Source organism: Myotis lucifugus, unplaced genomic scaffold, assembly GCF_000147115.1.
Source record: "Myotis lucifugus unplaced genomic scaffold, Myoluc2.0 scaffold_6, whole genome shotgun sequence".
In the NCBI taxonomy this organism is placed as follows: Eukaryota; Metazoa; Chordata; class Mammalia; order Chiroptera; family Vespertilionidae; genus Myotis; species Myotis lucifugus.
This window is the reverse complement of record NW_005871054.1, coordinates 15,752,550-15,769,420: the sequence shown is the minus strand read 5'-3', so window position 1 is coordinate 15,769,420 and position 16,871 is coordinate 15,752,550. Positions and strand designations below refer to the sequence as shown.

Here is a 16,871-nt window from a genome sequence, read left to right as displayed (position 1 = left end):
CAGATACGCGGCGTGTTTGCGCGCGGCGCTCCCGGCTGCCCTGCTCGTCAGCGGGGCCGCCGGTGGCCGTGCCGGGAACGGCCTGCGAGCGCGGCCCCTTTGCAGGAAAGAGCTGCTGAGATGCACCTTCCCCGCGCACCCGGCCCCTCGCATCCTGCAAACGCGCGGTGGGAAGTTTCCACGGCCAAAGCCGCGCTTGAACAATTTCCTTATCCTTTTTGTTGGGAACCTGCAGCAATTTTTTTTAAAATAAATATCAAGATCCTAAGTGGATCTGGAATACATAGGGTAAAAGATATTAAAAAAAGAATGATGCCGTCTCAGATAGTCCGTCGTCCGTCCCCCCCCCCACTTCCCCGCATCTTCCTATGTAGATAGAACTGTGGGAAAGTTTGTCCTCTTTACCTGCTCCGCTCACCTGATTTTTTTTCTTTTTCTTCCAAGTTGATGATTGCAATGCACTTGGAGCTGCCAAGCCGTTCAAGATGCTCTGAGTTTGTCTTAGGTCAATAGTTTTATGTGAGAAGCCTCCTCCAGGGCACAGTGGATTGGAGGGGAAAGATGTGGAAGCAGTTACAGTATGAAAGACACATGTTGAGTCAGCCCTGACGACTCAGTGATAATGACAAGAGGTGTCTTTGTTATTAAAGAAATGACACGTGTGGAACAGGAGTCTAGGAGAACTCCATAAAACATGAATTGAAATGAAAATGCCAGGAAAATGAGGGTCTGTGAATAGTAGGCTCAGGAGAGAATATATTAAGGTTGCATCACGGAAGTTGCTTTTACCAGGGAATGAATTACATGCTTCATTTTTGAATGTGAATCGCCTAATATGCAGTCACAGATTCACAGATGTGAACTTTCTCTTGAAAAGATTAAGCTCTTTACTTTCTTTAATTACAGATTATGTCTACTTTGAGAATTCTTCCAGCAACCCGTACCTAATCAGGAGGATAGAAGAACTCAACAAGGTATACACTTGCGTGTTCTTGATTCTAATATTAAAAAATAATTGTTTCTATTGAAGATAATTGGGTAAAGAGCATAAGAGGTGATTTTACTTTGTCTCAGACTTTCTGGAATTAGAGACTTCGGATTAGAGAATTATGCAGGATTCTGAATATTCTTTGCCTTTTTATAATTACCTCTGATATTAAATGTTATTGAATATTTAACATCTGCAGATTTCTTCAAATTGCTTAAAGTTTCTCAGAGAAGGTCATTCCTGTAATTCAGTCCCTTTTTATAGTTAGAGTCATAATTTTTAGGGAGTTAATTTTTTCCTCTTCCAGCTTTAGAAGGAGGAAGCTAGCAAAGATAATGTTGAAGGGAACTTGTAAAATTCTGCCCTAGGCTAACTAGTATAATATAAAGTGGCTGTGTAGCTTAGGTCCAAGTAAATAAAACTTTCTCTGATCACAGGTGTCCAAGGACATCAGAAGCATTATGACTGTAGTAGATGAGCGTTTACAAAGGAGGCACATGAAAACATGGCCATCAACTGCAGGAACCATAGATTTCTAATGATGCTCTGGTTTCCTCCACACCCCCTTGAGGGTTATTTGTGTAGCTTATGAGAAGGCATTGTGTTAAAATGCTTGGGCTTTCTAGTTGATAACTTTACCCCGAAATATCATCTGGAGACTGGTCCAGTTCTGAATCTCAGGAAGCCAGGTCTGATCAGGGACACGCCTGTCTTACAATCCTTGAGATCTTGGTTTGCTTCTGGGATTATAGCAGGGGCCTTGCATTTTAAAATATATATATATATTTTATTGATTTTTTGCAGAGAGGAAGGGAGAGGGATAGAGATTTAGAAACATCCATGAGAGAGAAACATCCATCAGCTGCCTCTTGCACACCCCCTACTGGGAATGTGCCCGCAAACAAGGTACATGCCCTTGACCGGAATCGAACCTGGGACCCTTGAGTCCGCAGGCCGACGCTCTACCCACTGAGCCAAACCGGTTAGGGCGGGCCTTTGCATTTTTAAAGCTTCTGTAGTGTTTGTGACCACCGCCAAATGACGACAATGGCTTCAGGACTGGAGCAGTCTGTGAGTGGGAACCTCCACTCTTGCTGCTCTGCACCTCCCTCATTTGGCTCCAAGCATGGTAGACAATGAATGTTATTTCACTGCTTCTCACACGTGACAGTTTAGTTGTTACCATTCTCTTGTACTTTGCTCTTGTTTCCATATCTTTTATCACCTTTTAATATACGTAATTATTGTTCTGTTTTCATTGCTGTTTCCCCAAACTAGAATGTAAGCTCAGTGTGTGTAATGATTTTCTCTGTTCACTAGTTCATCCCAAGTGTCTTAGAATAGTGGCTGGCCCATGGTTATGACATTAATAAATATTTGTTGAATTAATGGATTTCTCAAATGTCTGCTGTTAATAATTGTACATAGTTTTACTGTTTACAAAGTATTTCGATTCATTTGTTTTACAGATATCTCTGAGAACCTGCTACTTGCCAGGCACTTTTAGATAGGCACTTTTAGGAATTCAGGGATGAACAAAAATAAAAAAGTGGCGACAGACATCAGCCAAATAATCCCACATGAAGGAAATTGCAGCTTTGCTAAATTTATAAAAATCAGAGCGTGATTGTCTGGAAGCATATAATCTGGGGATTCACATTTGTTACCTCTGTTGAACCTCACAATGGTAACCTTAAACCTTTAAGGTAGATGCGTTATGAATTGTGGTCATGAGGCACACAGTGGTTAAATGACTGGGTTATACATGGAGCTTGAACATAGATCATTTTGCACTCCTTTATATTACCGTGCATTTCAAAAGTACCCCACCTGGCCCCCACAGTCCTCACCTTCTCCCTGCCTCTCTGCTTTCAGCAAAGATTCATTAATATAATAATTGTCTTTTGGGAGCTGGGGATGACAGAATTGAGGAATGGGATTCTCTTTAATGTCAAGAATGGCAGTTTGATTGGATGGAGTATTGGTAAACAGGAACTGAGATTGGTTAGTTAAGTACTAAATATATATGTAGGGCCTTTATTTCTGAAGGGGTGTGAAAAAGATATTTTTATTTTTTTAATTTATTGTAATGGGATCCACACCAAGAGGAATGGGTGAAGGGTAAAGATACCTCACTTTAAATAATTCATTAAACAAATATTTCTTGAGCACCTATTATGTACTAGGGGCTATGCTAGGCTCAGATACAATATTGAACAGTATGGACACGGTCCCTGCTTACATAAAGTCTGTGTTCTCATGAATGAGATGAGGGAGATACATGAAAAGATGTTAACAGGCATAAAGAAACTACTGATAGCCCAGCCAGTGTGGCGTAGAGGTCGAGCATTGACTTATGAACCAGGAGGTCATGGTTCGATTCCTGGTCAGGGCACATGCCTGGGTTGTGGACCCAATCCAGGAGGCAGCCAATCAATGATTCTCTCATCATCGATGTTTCTCTCTCTCTCCCTCTCCCGTCCTCTCCGAAATCAATACAAATATATTGAAAAAAATAGTGATAAACTGTTAATTTCTAAGAGGGAAATAAGCCTTGCGTAAGGAATAATAGAGGTCACTTCCTTTGGACAGAGAAAGAAGGATATTAAGGACATTGAAGTTGAGGCCTAGAGGATGAGAAAGAGGCAACTGTGAGAGAGAGGCCACAGAGTGTTCCAGAAAGGCCTTGCCTATTCAGAGGTCAAGTTTGCAAAGTGGGGAAAAGTTAACATGATTGGACAATCCAAATAATGATTTTAAGAACACTTGATATATAATTGATAAGCCAGAAGAAGAAGAGACATTAACCTATTTTATTAACTATTTTATCTTCTAAATAGAATTTTTAAAAAGTCAAATTCCTAGGATAAACTGTCAATCACCATTGTAATAGAAAATGCGCTTTTATATGCTGGTTCCTGGTTTTTAAAAAAGATCCAATTTAAAATGTTACTTGCTTAGGTTGAAAGCTGGACTACAGGTTTTTTTGTTTGTTTGTTTTTTAATTACAGTAATATATTTTAGTCTCAATTTTTCTGGAAAAGTTTTGGGAACTTTTATGTGCAAAACTAAATACGTATCATTTGATGAGCATAGTTCAACATTGGTTATCATATGTTCCCTCTTTTCTTCTCTCCTAATTTGTACCCAGATATAGTGAAGATGATTTTTTGGAGGAAGAATATAAGGTTAAAATAGAAGAAAACTTTTTGGTAAATTTTATTTAGTCACTACCTAGGTTGGGTGTTGGTCTTGCTTCTAAAGATTGAGTCTACATACATGTTGGAAGAAATCTTTCTGCACCTAATAATGAGGATGTAGTCACAGAGACTTTTGCTTGTGGATAAATTAACATGTTATTTACTATTGGGTTTTTTTTGGTTATTATATTGTATAATTTATGTATCTTCACATTCTGCACATTTTATTAATCTTCAAACTTGCTCTGAGATTCATTTGAATGTTTAGGGTCTTAAAATTTTTTGGTGGGGGAGAGGGGAGTCATATGTCTTTAAGCATCTGATGACCCCCCACCCCCCCATCTACATTTGCACATAATTTCAGAAGATACTCTCAAAGCCCCTTTTATGGAATGCAAGTTAATACCCATCCTATCATTTGGGATCTTTTGGGACTAAGCACAGAAATTGGGAAAGGAAAATCACTTTCCACTTGTTCTTTACTTTGGTTATATCATGGATTTTCTGAAATGGAAAGTGGTGTTTTTTTTTAAAATATATTTTTATTGATTTCAGAGAGGAAGAGAGAGGGAGAGAGAGAGAGATAGAAACATCAATGATGAGAGAGAATCATTGATTGGCTGCCTCCTGCACGCCCCCCACTGGGGATCGAGCTGCAACCCTGGGCATGTGCCCTTGACTAGAATCGAACCTGGGACCCTTTGGTCTACAGGCCTATGCTCTATCCACTGAGCCAAACCAGCTAGGGCTGGAAAGTGTTTTTTTAATTAAAAAAAGTACTTTATAAGTATGATATAGAAACAAACATGAGTATGAGGTTGACTGAAATTATTTTAGAGCTTAAGAAAGCCTCTTATCGCTAGCTAGGGGATACTTAGTAAACATGTTTGACAGAATAGAGAGTTTAAGATGCTGCAACCTAAATGGAAAAAAGAACCCAGAAAAGAGCCCTAGCCACTTTGGCTCAGTGGATAGGAGAGCATCGGCCTGCGGATTGAAAGGTCCTGGGTTTGATTCCGGTCAAGGGCATGTACCTTGGTTGCAGGCTCCTCCCCGCTGGGCCCTGGTCTGGGCCCTGGTCGGGGACTCCTGCAGGAGGCAACCAATTGATGTTTCTCTCACCTCAATATTTCTCTCTGTCTTTCCTTCTCTCGTCACTCTCTCTAAAAATCAATGGAAAAATATCCTTGAGGATTAAAAACAAACAACAACAACAAAAAACCCCAGAAAAGAAATTGATGTACATTATCGGTTCTTTATACATGTCCCCACTTTCCCCACCTGTGGGTTTTTGCTCTAGGCCAGTGGTTCTCAACCTTCCTAATGCCGGGACCCTTTAATACAGTTCCTCATGTTGTGGTGACCCCCAACCATAAAATTATTTTCGTTGCTACTTCATAACTGTAATTTTGCTACTGTTATGAATCGTAATGTAAATATCTGATAATGCAGGATGTATTTTCATTGTTACAAATTGAAAATAATTAAAGCATAGTGATTAATCACAAAAACAATATGTAATTATATATGTGTTTTCCGATGGTCTTAGGCGACCCCTGTGAAAGGGTTGTTCGACCCCCAAAGGGGTCGCGACCCACAGGTTGAGAACCGCTGCTCTAGGCCTTTTTCTTTTTCTTTGACAGTTCAGTCCTCCAGGCTTCAGCTGTTGGGACTCCTTTCCTTCTTTCCTAGCATGCTAAGGTATTCTCCACCTCATTTCCTCCATGAAACTTTTTCTGTCCTTTCCATGAGTGAGAAGTGGAGTCTGGAGGGGAGAGGAAGAAGTAAAGGAAAATTGTGCTGGGAATATTGTCAGGGATGTTTTACCTTTATGTTAGTTGTGGGGAACCAGTGGAGGTGTCTAATCAGGTGAGGGACAAGATAACTGGGTTTTGGAAGATTTGGAGAAGAGATGACATGTGACCAGGCATCCTTGCTGGAGTGGAGGCTTAGTGAGGGCAGGCACCATGTATCTGCAGTGCTTAGCTCAGTGCTTGGGCACATAGGAAGGACTCAAAAATTTTTGGTGAGCCCTGGCCTGGTAGCTCAACTAGTTAGAGCATCATCCCCATTAGAGCATCGTCCCCAATACCCTGAGGTTACAGGTTCAATCCCTGGTCAGGGCACATACAAGAATCAACCAATGAATGCGTTAAATAAGTGGAACAACAAATTGATATTTCTCTCTCTCTCTCTCTCTCTCTCTCTCTCTATTTATATATATATATATATATATATATATATATATATATATATATATATATATATATATCTGTCTGTCTCTTTCCCCCTCTCCCTTCTCCTTTTCCCCTTCCTCTCTCTCAAGAATCAATAAAGTTAAAAAATTTTGGTGAATAACCAAAGAATATATATATATGTCTCCAGGCTTTATTTAACCTAGGTCACAGAGCAGTGTTTTTCGAGCTATTTGTGGTAAAGAGTTTTCACTATCTCAGATTGCTTTTGTAATATTAAAAAGGCAGAAAAGTTAAATTTGAAATAGGCTTATAAAAATACAAGGTCCCGCCCTGACTGGTTTGGCTCGGTGGATAGAGCGTCAGCCTGCGGACTGAAGGGTCCCAGGTTCGGTTCTGGTCAAGGGCATGTACCTTGGTTGTGGGCACATCCCCAGTGGGGGGGGGGGGGGGGTGCAGGAGGCAGCTGATCGATGTTTCTCTTTCATCGATGTTTCTAACTCTAATCCTCTCCCTTCCTCTCTGTAAAAAATCAATAAAATATGTTTAAAAAAAAATACAAGGTCCCATTTTTCATTGTTAGATTCAATAGCTATAAAATTAACTCTCAAATGCTATAATATACATACTCTCAATCCTGTACTCATTTTATTACATAGTACATACAGTGTGGACTGAGTCTTGGACCACATTTTGGTAGCTCAGCTTTAGAGGGATGCTTGAGGGTGTGTATGTGTGTGTATTGTAGAGAAATACTGTAGTCTTAAACTACCTAATAGCCAAGTGTGTACATAGTCCAGAAGAGAATATTTATTTTGAACTATGCCTCTCCATCCCAAGCATGTTTAAATAAGAATTTAATTAGCTTCATAGAGTATTCCTATGGAAGGAACTCACTGGTGAGGCAGAAAAACTATTCCTTGAAACTCTTGTTTTGGGTTTTTAATATACTTTTAGGTCAAGAAGACAAAAATGATAAAGAGCTTATAATTGAAGTCATTGATAGATTTTATTTACGTGGGAATATTGGCTTGCTCTTTTAGCAGATTGCTGGATCATTATTGCTGGAGGATATATTCGATCACAATATTGTGAAATATAGAAACACTTCGGTTAGGACTTAATATGATTTCAATTTTAAGGGGCAGTATTTCTCTAAGACTATTTTTCACTCTAAAACTGCTGCTGAACTTCATAAAATTGACAAATTTACCGCAGCATATATATATTCTTATTTCTGTATGTTTGAATATATCTGTACGCCCAGAGAAATTCTGAAAATTTGTTTTTAAACGTGTTTGAAATTGGAAATCACAGTAGCTTTTTATTGTTCTCTATATGTTTTTACAAGGAACTTTGTAATGAATGATTGACCTTCTTGAAAGCTCTCAGAATTCATAAAGAATAGGAGTGTTGGAGCCTGGGCCCCAGCTGCAGTAAATTACAACTTAACTGAATATTGATTGTATTCTAGACTGTAGTCAGAAAGAAATAAGAGCTTCAGTGTTCATAACTCAAGGTTTTTAATACTTTCCTGTGGGACGGTAAAGTAAGTACTACTAAGATTATTGACTATTATGGGTTCATAGACTCCCTTAGGCTGGAGAATGCTTTTCTAAGTCATCTGGCCCATTCTGCATGATGGCTGTCCTGTACCTACAGAGCTTCCTCATGAGTCCATTGTGGGGATGTGCAGGAGAAGGCTGGGTGATTCTACTCTTAGCCTGTGCTTCTGGGCGTAGTTTTAGAGGAGATATGTTTAACTGTCTTAAATAAATCCTATTGTGGCTTTTGATGTTTTTGGGATTAGTTTCCTAAGGCTAATCAGATTTAACTGTGTCTGGCTTTATTTGTTAAAACGGTCTGATTACTTTAGTTTAATTGATGCCAGAAAGTTATTTTATGTTTGACATATTAGTTCTACTTGGAACCGGAACAAATGTTGCTCATCCTCATTTGAGTGTTTTAGCTCTCTGATTATTCTGCAGTAGTGGTTGGCACAGTGTAAATGAGAGTGATCTTATAATTGTGCTGTATCTAGTTTTGTTTTATAAACTACTTGAATCTAATACTCAGTACAGATGACTTTTGTTTTTCTTATTTCTTAGACTGCAACTGGCAACGTGGAAGCAAAAGTAGTATGCTTCTATAGACGACGAGATATTTCCAACACGCTTATAATGCTTGCAGATAAGCATGCTAGTAAGTTGTTTTTTTTTTCTTGGATTAATAAAAAAATGTTTTAAGTCTTTCATTATCCATGATGCGAGGAAAAAACCTTTTTTGTTACCTGTAGTTTTTGCTTTCTAATTTGTCTTCCTCTTAGTTTAGATGGGAGTAATTTTTTTGGGTGGTGCTTGGTTTTAGTATATTTTTTTAGTTTGCATCATATGTTTCTTAATTAGTCAAAATGTTGAAATAGAAGTCTTTGCAAGTAGGCTTCAGCAGACAGTCAGGGCAGTGTTTTGCCATCTCTCATTTTTGATGGTGGTTTGAGTGTACAAATAGGAGGAAATTTATACTTCACTGATATTTTCTTGGAGGACTTCCCCCGCCCCCTAAATAGCTGGTTAATATTTACATTTTTAAAAATTCTGAATATTATGTTTATTAGGCATGTATTAAAAATTGCTAGGAAAAAATACAAAGTGATGTTTAGATACTCATTCCTATAGGTAACAACTCTGAGCACTTCTTTTTAAAAAAAATATATTTTTGCCTGGCCAGCACAGTTCAGTGGTTGAGTGTTGACCTGTGAACCAGGAGGTCATGATTCGATATCTGGTCAGGGCACATGCTCGGGTTGTGGGCTTGATCCCCAGGGTGGGGCATGTAGGGGGCAGTCGATCAATGATTCTCTCTCTGTTTTCTTTCTTTCTTTATATTTTATTAATTTCAGAGAGAAAGGGAGATGGGGAGAGGAAGAGAGGTAAAAACATCAATGATGAGAGAGAATGTACTCCGTTATACATTTTAAGGTTGACATAAAAAATTTTTCTTCAAAATTTAAATAGTTGCAGAAATATTTCTAGTGTGTTATAAATACTGACATTTAAAAATTGTTGATTCTGTTAAAAAAGAAATTTTGCAACCATTTGACCATCCGTCATAGGTTAAAAAAATGTATGAACAAGCTCTGTTTTAACAGTTTGAAATCTTATGTGATCCCTTTTTTTCCTTGAGCTCCTTTCCATTTTTTTTCTCCACAGAATTTTAGCCTGATGTAGTTTTATGTTTGATGGGTTTCATCATGTCATTCTCAGTAACAAAAATGAATGTATAAATTAAAATGTAAAACCTGTTTATATTTCCTGTGTCCATAAGGCTCAGTCTTGCTTTCTTTTGGACTTATTATAATTATAGTACAAATATTATAAACTGTTTGATAATTACTCAACATAAAAATACATTTTTACTGGAAATCATCTCTTAACAAGATGGATGGAGCTTACTCTCATCCAAAATAATGTGTCCTTGCAATACTTGGGTTGCGGGCACATCCCCAGTAGGAGGTGTGCAGGAGGCAGCTGATCGATGTTTCTAACTCTCTATCCCTCTCCCTTCCTCTCTGTAAAAAAAATCAATAAAATATTTAAAAAAAAAAAAAAAAAAAAAATACATTTTTACTGGAAATCATCTCTTAACAAGACACTCTTGTATGTTCTGGTGGTGAGCAGTGAACAGAGCAGCAGAAATCCCTGATCTCAGAGCTTACAAATGGCATTGATTCCATTCCTGATTTTTGTGTTTATAGATGTAAGTTCTGACAAACTTTTTAACTTCAGTAAGTAGATGAGAATGGTGGAGTTTTGCTCATTTATTGATTTATCAGGTATATTTTGAGCTCCTGGTGTGTTCTGGACACTCTTGTATGTTCTGGTGGTGAGCAGTGAACAGAGCAGCAGAAATCCCTGATCTCAGAGCTTACAAATTATCTCATTGTTTGTTCTTCTGAGTTGTATGTGAAAAAATGATGTAGCAGTTTTTCATCAAAAGTGATTTTTGAAATGAGTTAGCAGCTGACAATTCAATTAGAACCTCCTTCAGTTTTGCCGAGAGCAGAGAATTTGAAACCATCAAGCTTGGAAGAGGTTTGTTAACCAGTCATTAGAGTCATTCATGGTTTCATTTTCTGAGACGCACAATAAAAAGGCTTTAGCAAGACCTAACAAATGACTGTTAATTATACTTTTTACTTTCACACATAGGGATTGTATTACCTATGGTTCTACCAGAAAAAGATATATGTCTTTCTTATATATACGTATACTTTCCTATGCATCCACAGGATCACCAACTGGTTTATATAAATACTAGCGGCCTGGTGCATGAAATTCATGCACAGGTAGGGTCCGTAGGCCTGGCCAGTGATCAAGGCCGATCTGTGGACCAACCGGCAGGGCGATCAGGGGACCCCCACTGGCACCTGCCTTGACCAGCCTGGCGTCTCCTGCTCACCGGCCCCGCCCCCGCAGTTGCCACTGGTTGCCTCCCTCTGTGGGGCTATTGGCAGGGCAATCGGGGGGCCCCCTCTGGCACCTGCCTTGGCTGGCCTGGGGCCTGCAGGCTGGGGGCAGCTCCTGCATTGAGCATATGCCCCCTGGTGGTCAGTGCACGACATAGCAACTGGTTGCTCCACCGGTCGCTCTGCTGTTCTCAACTTGCATATTAGGCTTTTATTATATAGGATAGGATGTAAAGGGATTTAGTGCACGTAATAGACTAAGATTGTGGGGGTTGGCCAGGCAAGTCTGAAATCTGATGGTGAGGCCTTTCAACTGATTGGATGAAGCCCACCCAGATTACTAAGGATAATACCGTTTACTTAAAGCCACCTGATGTTAATTGCATCTACAAAATATTTTCACAGCAACACCTAGATTAGAGTTTGAATAGCCTACCTAGCCAATCCAACAGAATTAACCATCATAGGGACCTTATTTAAACCAATATACTTAGAAAGGTTTGGAAAAGTTGAAGTAATGTTCAGTAAGTATACCTTTATATTTTAAATTCATGTCTGATAAAATGTTCAAATCTTAATATTATGTATGTCCTTAAAATGTATTTAAATATATGATATGTAAATTAATACTAATATATAAAGTATTTATATTTTCATCAGATTATTGGAACTGTAGATTTTATTTATTCGTTTGTAGAAAATGACCACCAGTAAACCTTAATGGCAAACCTAGTCCTTATTGACCAAGTAGGCAGCTAAATCACACTGATTTTTTGTCAGAAAGTCTGATTCCTTTTGCCAATTTTATTAAATGAGTATTATGCATTTCCAAGGCAACCATCTTCTGAATTCTAAGATAGTCTCCTGGATAATGCTCAAAGCCTCACTGTGCTGGACTAAGGCCTTCTGTTGTTTTCTTACAGATGCTCTTTGTTTTTTTGTTTTCTTGGGACTTTTTTTTCGGGAGCTATGCATTTATTTTTGACCACCATTCACTGTTTGGAAACAGTGAAGTCTTTAAGTGAAATTGTTCATATATCTCCCTATTGATTGATCGGTAGGTAGATATCTGATGTCATAGTCAAATATTTTTGAATTTATAACATTCTAACACTGGGCAAAATGCCTCAGTTCTAACACCACACTTCTCTGTAACTGAAATATGTATAAGATGCAAAACGCTTTGTGTGAGTTTCTGATATCTTGGTTAAAGAAGCTTTGATTTTGTCACTGGTGATCCCTGTGTGGTGCCTTGCAGGTTTCTACTCCCTTGAGTTGTGCTCCACTCTAAGATATGGGTGGTTGAGAGGTGGGTGAGAGAGGGGCAGTGGGATGAGAATAGAAGGATCAATCAGCCTGATGCCTTGAGCCTGTGCTAATTCTCAGGGAAGATCAGTAGGAACTAGTGCATGTGGAAGATGGTCTAAAAATTGACCTCCTTAAACCTGTGTTTCTGTGTGCCCCTTGGAATGTCTTCATGTGTCCTCAGAGGGGTTCAGGTTCTTTTCAAGACTTCAGATACACTGTACCACTTTTCCTGGGCCTTTTTTCCTTATCTTGGAGATTCTTTCATATCAGTACTTTCTTTTTAATGGCTGCATGATAGTCCACAGTTTATGTACTGTAGTAATTTAACCACTCTGTACTGGTGGAGGGTTCTGTTTTTTATCTTTTGTTCTCAAGCAGTTCTTCAGAGTACTTACCATGTAGACACAGGTATGAGGACAGCATTTATATTTAGCATAGATTCCTAAAATTGTAGTTGTGGGGCCAAAATGTAGTGTGTTGTAATTTTGATAGATATTGCAAAATTGCCGGCCTCAGACAGGGTACAGTTTATACCTACCAGTAATGAATGAGTGCTTATTCTCTCCCACCCTAACCAATATAGTTTACTATCATGTTTTTGGTCTTTACTAATTTAATAGGTGGGACATGATACGTTGATATAGTTTTATTTGTATGTTTCTTATGAAAATGTGGCTTTCTTATAAAATTCATTTATATATTTTTTTCTGTGAACTATTTATATTCTTTACCTATTTTATATTGAGTTTTAACTTTGGCTAAATTAATTTGTAGGGAGAAAATCTTTAGTTAACTCAGTAGGGAATAAAGAAAAGCAAATATCCTTACATTTAAACAGACATGTTTAAACTTATATTTTTTCCTCTCCCCTTAACATCTTCTATATATATAAAAGGCTAAGTAACCGACCGTCTGTCCCTCTGATACATATGATGCACACTGGCAATCTAAAAATAAACGTTGACTTACGCATGCGCGATATATATAAAGCTCTCACTGGCGCCAATCGCACACGTGTGTTTCGATCTGTCATTGTCAATCATGAATTTGGTTGTTTTTGTTGACATTCTGAAGCTGAAAGAAAGCAGTGTCGTAGTCGACAGAATATGTCTGAAGACCAACTACTGGCACAACTATCCCCGTCTGACATTGGCCTCCCATTTAAATTAATTCGAAGACAGTTTCCTGTGATGCCAGCATTTGCGATGACTATTAATAAATCACAAGGACAAACTCTAGACCAGGGGGTCCTCAAACTTTTTAAACAGGGGGCCAGTTCACTGTCCCTCAGACCGTTGGAGGGCCGGACTATAGTTTAAAAAAAAACTATGAACAAATTCCTATGCACACTGCACATATCTTATTTTGAAGTAAAAAAACAAAACGGGAACAAATACAATATTTGTATTTGCATGTGGCCCGCGGGCCGTAGTTTGAGGACCCCTGCTCTAGACAGAGTAGGAATATTCCTACCTGAACCTGTTTTCAGACATGGTCAGTTATATGTTGCTTTTTTTTCGAGTTTGAAGAGTGTGTGACATTAAAGTTGTAAATACTTCATCACAAAGGAAATTAGTCAAGCACTTTGAAAGTGTTTTTACTCTTATTGTGGTATACAGGGAGATATTAGAATAAGTTTAATCAATTTATCAGTCATTGTTTTTATCAATGTTTTTATATCATGTCTTTGTTTTATCATGTTATTGTTTACTTATTAATTTATATACTTTTCATATACATTTTACTAATTTTCTTTCATCTCTGACACTTCTATTGTAGAGAAAGGGTGGATAGCGATATTAAAATATTTCTTCTAATTAATTTCCTTTCAATGTGCATGAATCCGTGCACTGGGCCAGTAGTAAGGAAATAAATGTAGGTCACATTTTCTTCCTTCCTTGCTCTCTTCCTTCCCTTGTTGAAACTATGCAGTGTTTAGTTCTAGATTTTTACTAAATAACAGTAATGACTTAATAATAACAACACATAGCACCAGACACTGTTCTAAGTGCTTTTACATATATGTTCATTACGTAGCTACTCTTTAAGATTTATAGTTTTACTTGTTTGTTGCCTCTCCACTGTTTCTTGTATCCAAGTCATCTTTATTTTTAATAACATTTGTGTTTTGCCTTGCTGAAATATGTTCTCATCTAAATTATTTTTTCAGAAAGCACCTGTGGGTGGTGAACTTATTAAATCTTTACATGTCTTAAAAATGTGTTTATTTTACCATCATACTGCACTGCGAGTTTGTCTCAGAATTTTGATGATGTTCTATCATTGTCTTCTGGAATTCAGAAGTCTGATGTTAGTCTCATTCTTATTCTTTTGTAAGTAACACATTTTTTTTCTCTGGAAGTTTTTCTCTTTTAGAATTGGCATTCTGAAATTATCCTAACATGTTTACTTGTTGGATTTATTTCAGTAATCATTCTATGCATTTTTGGTGAATACATTAGTGTGAGGGAGGACCTTTAATTAGTTTTCAGCTCAGGGATGTTTTCTTCTAAGATTTCTGTTTCTATGTTTTCCCTCTGTCCTCTGTTCTCTTTATGGAATTCCTAGTAACAAAAGTTTGTGACTTCTGTTAACTTGGTCTCATTCTTTAATTTCTTAGAACTTTATGGGACTTACTGGGAGAATTCTTTGATATAATACTCCAACTTACTTATGTGATCAGCATCTTATCTATTCTGAGATTTATTTAGCCCATTTGTTGAAATGTTATTAATTCCAAGAGGAATACTAGAGAGAGAAGGGAAAATAAAGAACTTTTTCTTATTTCTAATTTTTGTACTTTGACCACAGATTTTATTAGCAGGGATAAGGTTAAACATACTCGATTTCTAGATGTCCGTTGTATTTTTCTTAGGAAGTTTGATATTATTAGAACATAGTCCATAATTCTGTGTCTCAGTCTATAAAGTATATAGGTACATAGATCTAAGCCTGACATGCTCCTTTTCTGAATCCAGGGACACACCTGGCTAATCTGAGACACTGAGCCCTAACTCTGCCCCTGGAGACCCTTCTCCGTCCTTTCCAGGCAGTTACTACCAGTTGATTGGAGTTGGTACAAAAAACTACTCTCTGTCAACACCATTCAAAGAAATAAACATTCATTTATAAGGACACTTTTCTCTTGCTATTTTATAATGTTTTTATTTTTGTGAATGACATTTTGTAATTAACAGTTATGGCAAGTTTGTGTCTCATTAACCAGATTATTATCTACTGTAAATATAAAAAGGTTTATTATTTGACAAGTTAATTATGTTTTATGATACACATTTTCTTATTAATCTGTTACTTGGAGTGTTAATGAGTGCTATTATCTTTTTAAACAAAGCAAGTACTATATTATTACTTTAAAATTGATGTCACATTGTTTATTGATTATTAAATGAGGCATTTCAATAATTAGATAGCTTCTTTAAAGGGCTTTTATTAGTTTTACTTAATTTGTGGGTTGGAAAGTTTTAGACTGATATTTTTTGTTTTTTTTTAAAAAAAATATACTTTATGGATTTTTTACAGAGAGGAAGGGAGAGGGATAGAGAGTTGGAAACATCGATGAGAGAGAAACATCGATCAGCTGCCTCTTGCACACTCCCTACTGGGAATGTGCCCTCAACCAAGGTACATGCCCTTGACCAGAATCGAACCTGGGACCCTTTAGTCCACAGGCCGACGCTCTATCCACTGAGCCAAACCGGTTAGGGCTAGACCAGTGATGGCGAACCTATGACACGCGTGTCAGAGGTGACACTCGAACTCATTTTTTTTGGTTGATATTTCTTTGTTAAATGGCATTTAAATATATAAAATAAATATCAAAAATGTAAGTCTTTGTTTTACTATGGTTGCAAATATCAAAAAATTTCTATATGTGACACGGCACCAGAGTTAAGTTAGGGTTTTTCAAAATGCTGACACGCCGAGCTCAAAAGGTTTGCCATCACTGGGCTAGACTGATGTTTTATGTTTGACTAGTTGAATGAAAATAATTTTTGTAGTCAGAGTACCTATCTAAAGTTTTCCAGAGGTTATCTCTTTTTTTTAAAATATAATTTTATTTTTTCCATCACCATTTTTAAAATTTTTAATTTTTTAAATATATTTTTATTGATTTCAGAGAGGAAGGGAGAGAGGGAGAGAGAAACATCAATGATGAGAGAGAATCATTGATCAGCTGCCTCCTACACACCCCCCACTGGGAATTGAGTCTGCAACCTGGGCATGTGCCCTGACGGAATCAAACCATCACTTCCTGGCTCATAGGTCGACGCTCAACCACTGAGTCACACTGGCTGGGCTTTCCATCACCATTTATCCCCTCTATGTCCTTTTCTACCTGCACCCCACTATCCTCCAGCTGATTTCTTTAAAAAAAATCTTTTAATTGAAGTGCAGTATAAATAGAGTTCTGTAGCTTCTTCCTGCTATTTCTATTTCCACTAGTGCATTTACCTTTATGTATTGCCTTTATTTAGAAAGGTCTGGAAGGACCTTATAAAAAGTCTGTTTAGCCCTAACCAGGTTTGGCTCAGTGGATAGAGCATTGGCCTGCGGACTGAAGGGTCCCAGGTTCGATTCCGGTCAAGGGCATGTACCTTGGTTGGGGGCACATCCCCAGTGGGGGGTGTGCAGGAGGCAGCTGATCGATGTTTCTCTCTCATCGATGTTTCTAACTCTCTATCCCTCTCCCTTCT

General features: G+C 37.8%; 1 protein-coding gene across 8 annotated transcripts in view; it reads left to right on the top strand.

The window, feature by feature from the left end:
• The window catches only part of MTA3 (metastasis associated 1 family member 3), a 165,360-nt gene that overhangs the window by 46,055 nt on the left and 102,434 nt on the right, over positions 1-16,871 (top strand). For 7 of the 8 annotated variants that reach the window (XR_001346010.2, XR_001346007.2, XR_002827169.1 and 4 more), the window contains exons 1-3: positions 449-505; positions 907-974; positions 8,492-8,585. Coding sequence is in view for 5 of the 8 variants with exons in the window: in XM_014447846.2 (XP_014303332.2) it covers positions 457-505; positions 907-974; positions 8,492-8,585 (211 nt within the window). In the remaining 3 variants the exon portion in view is untranslated. Of the gene's footprint in view, positions 1-448; positions 506-906; positions 975-8,491; positions 8,586-16,871 lie in introns of those variants that run through there. The other variant, XM_023747385.1, reaches the window with a different exon arrangement.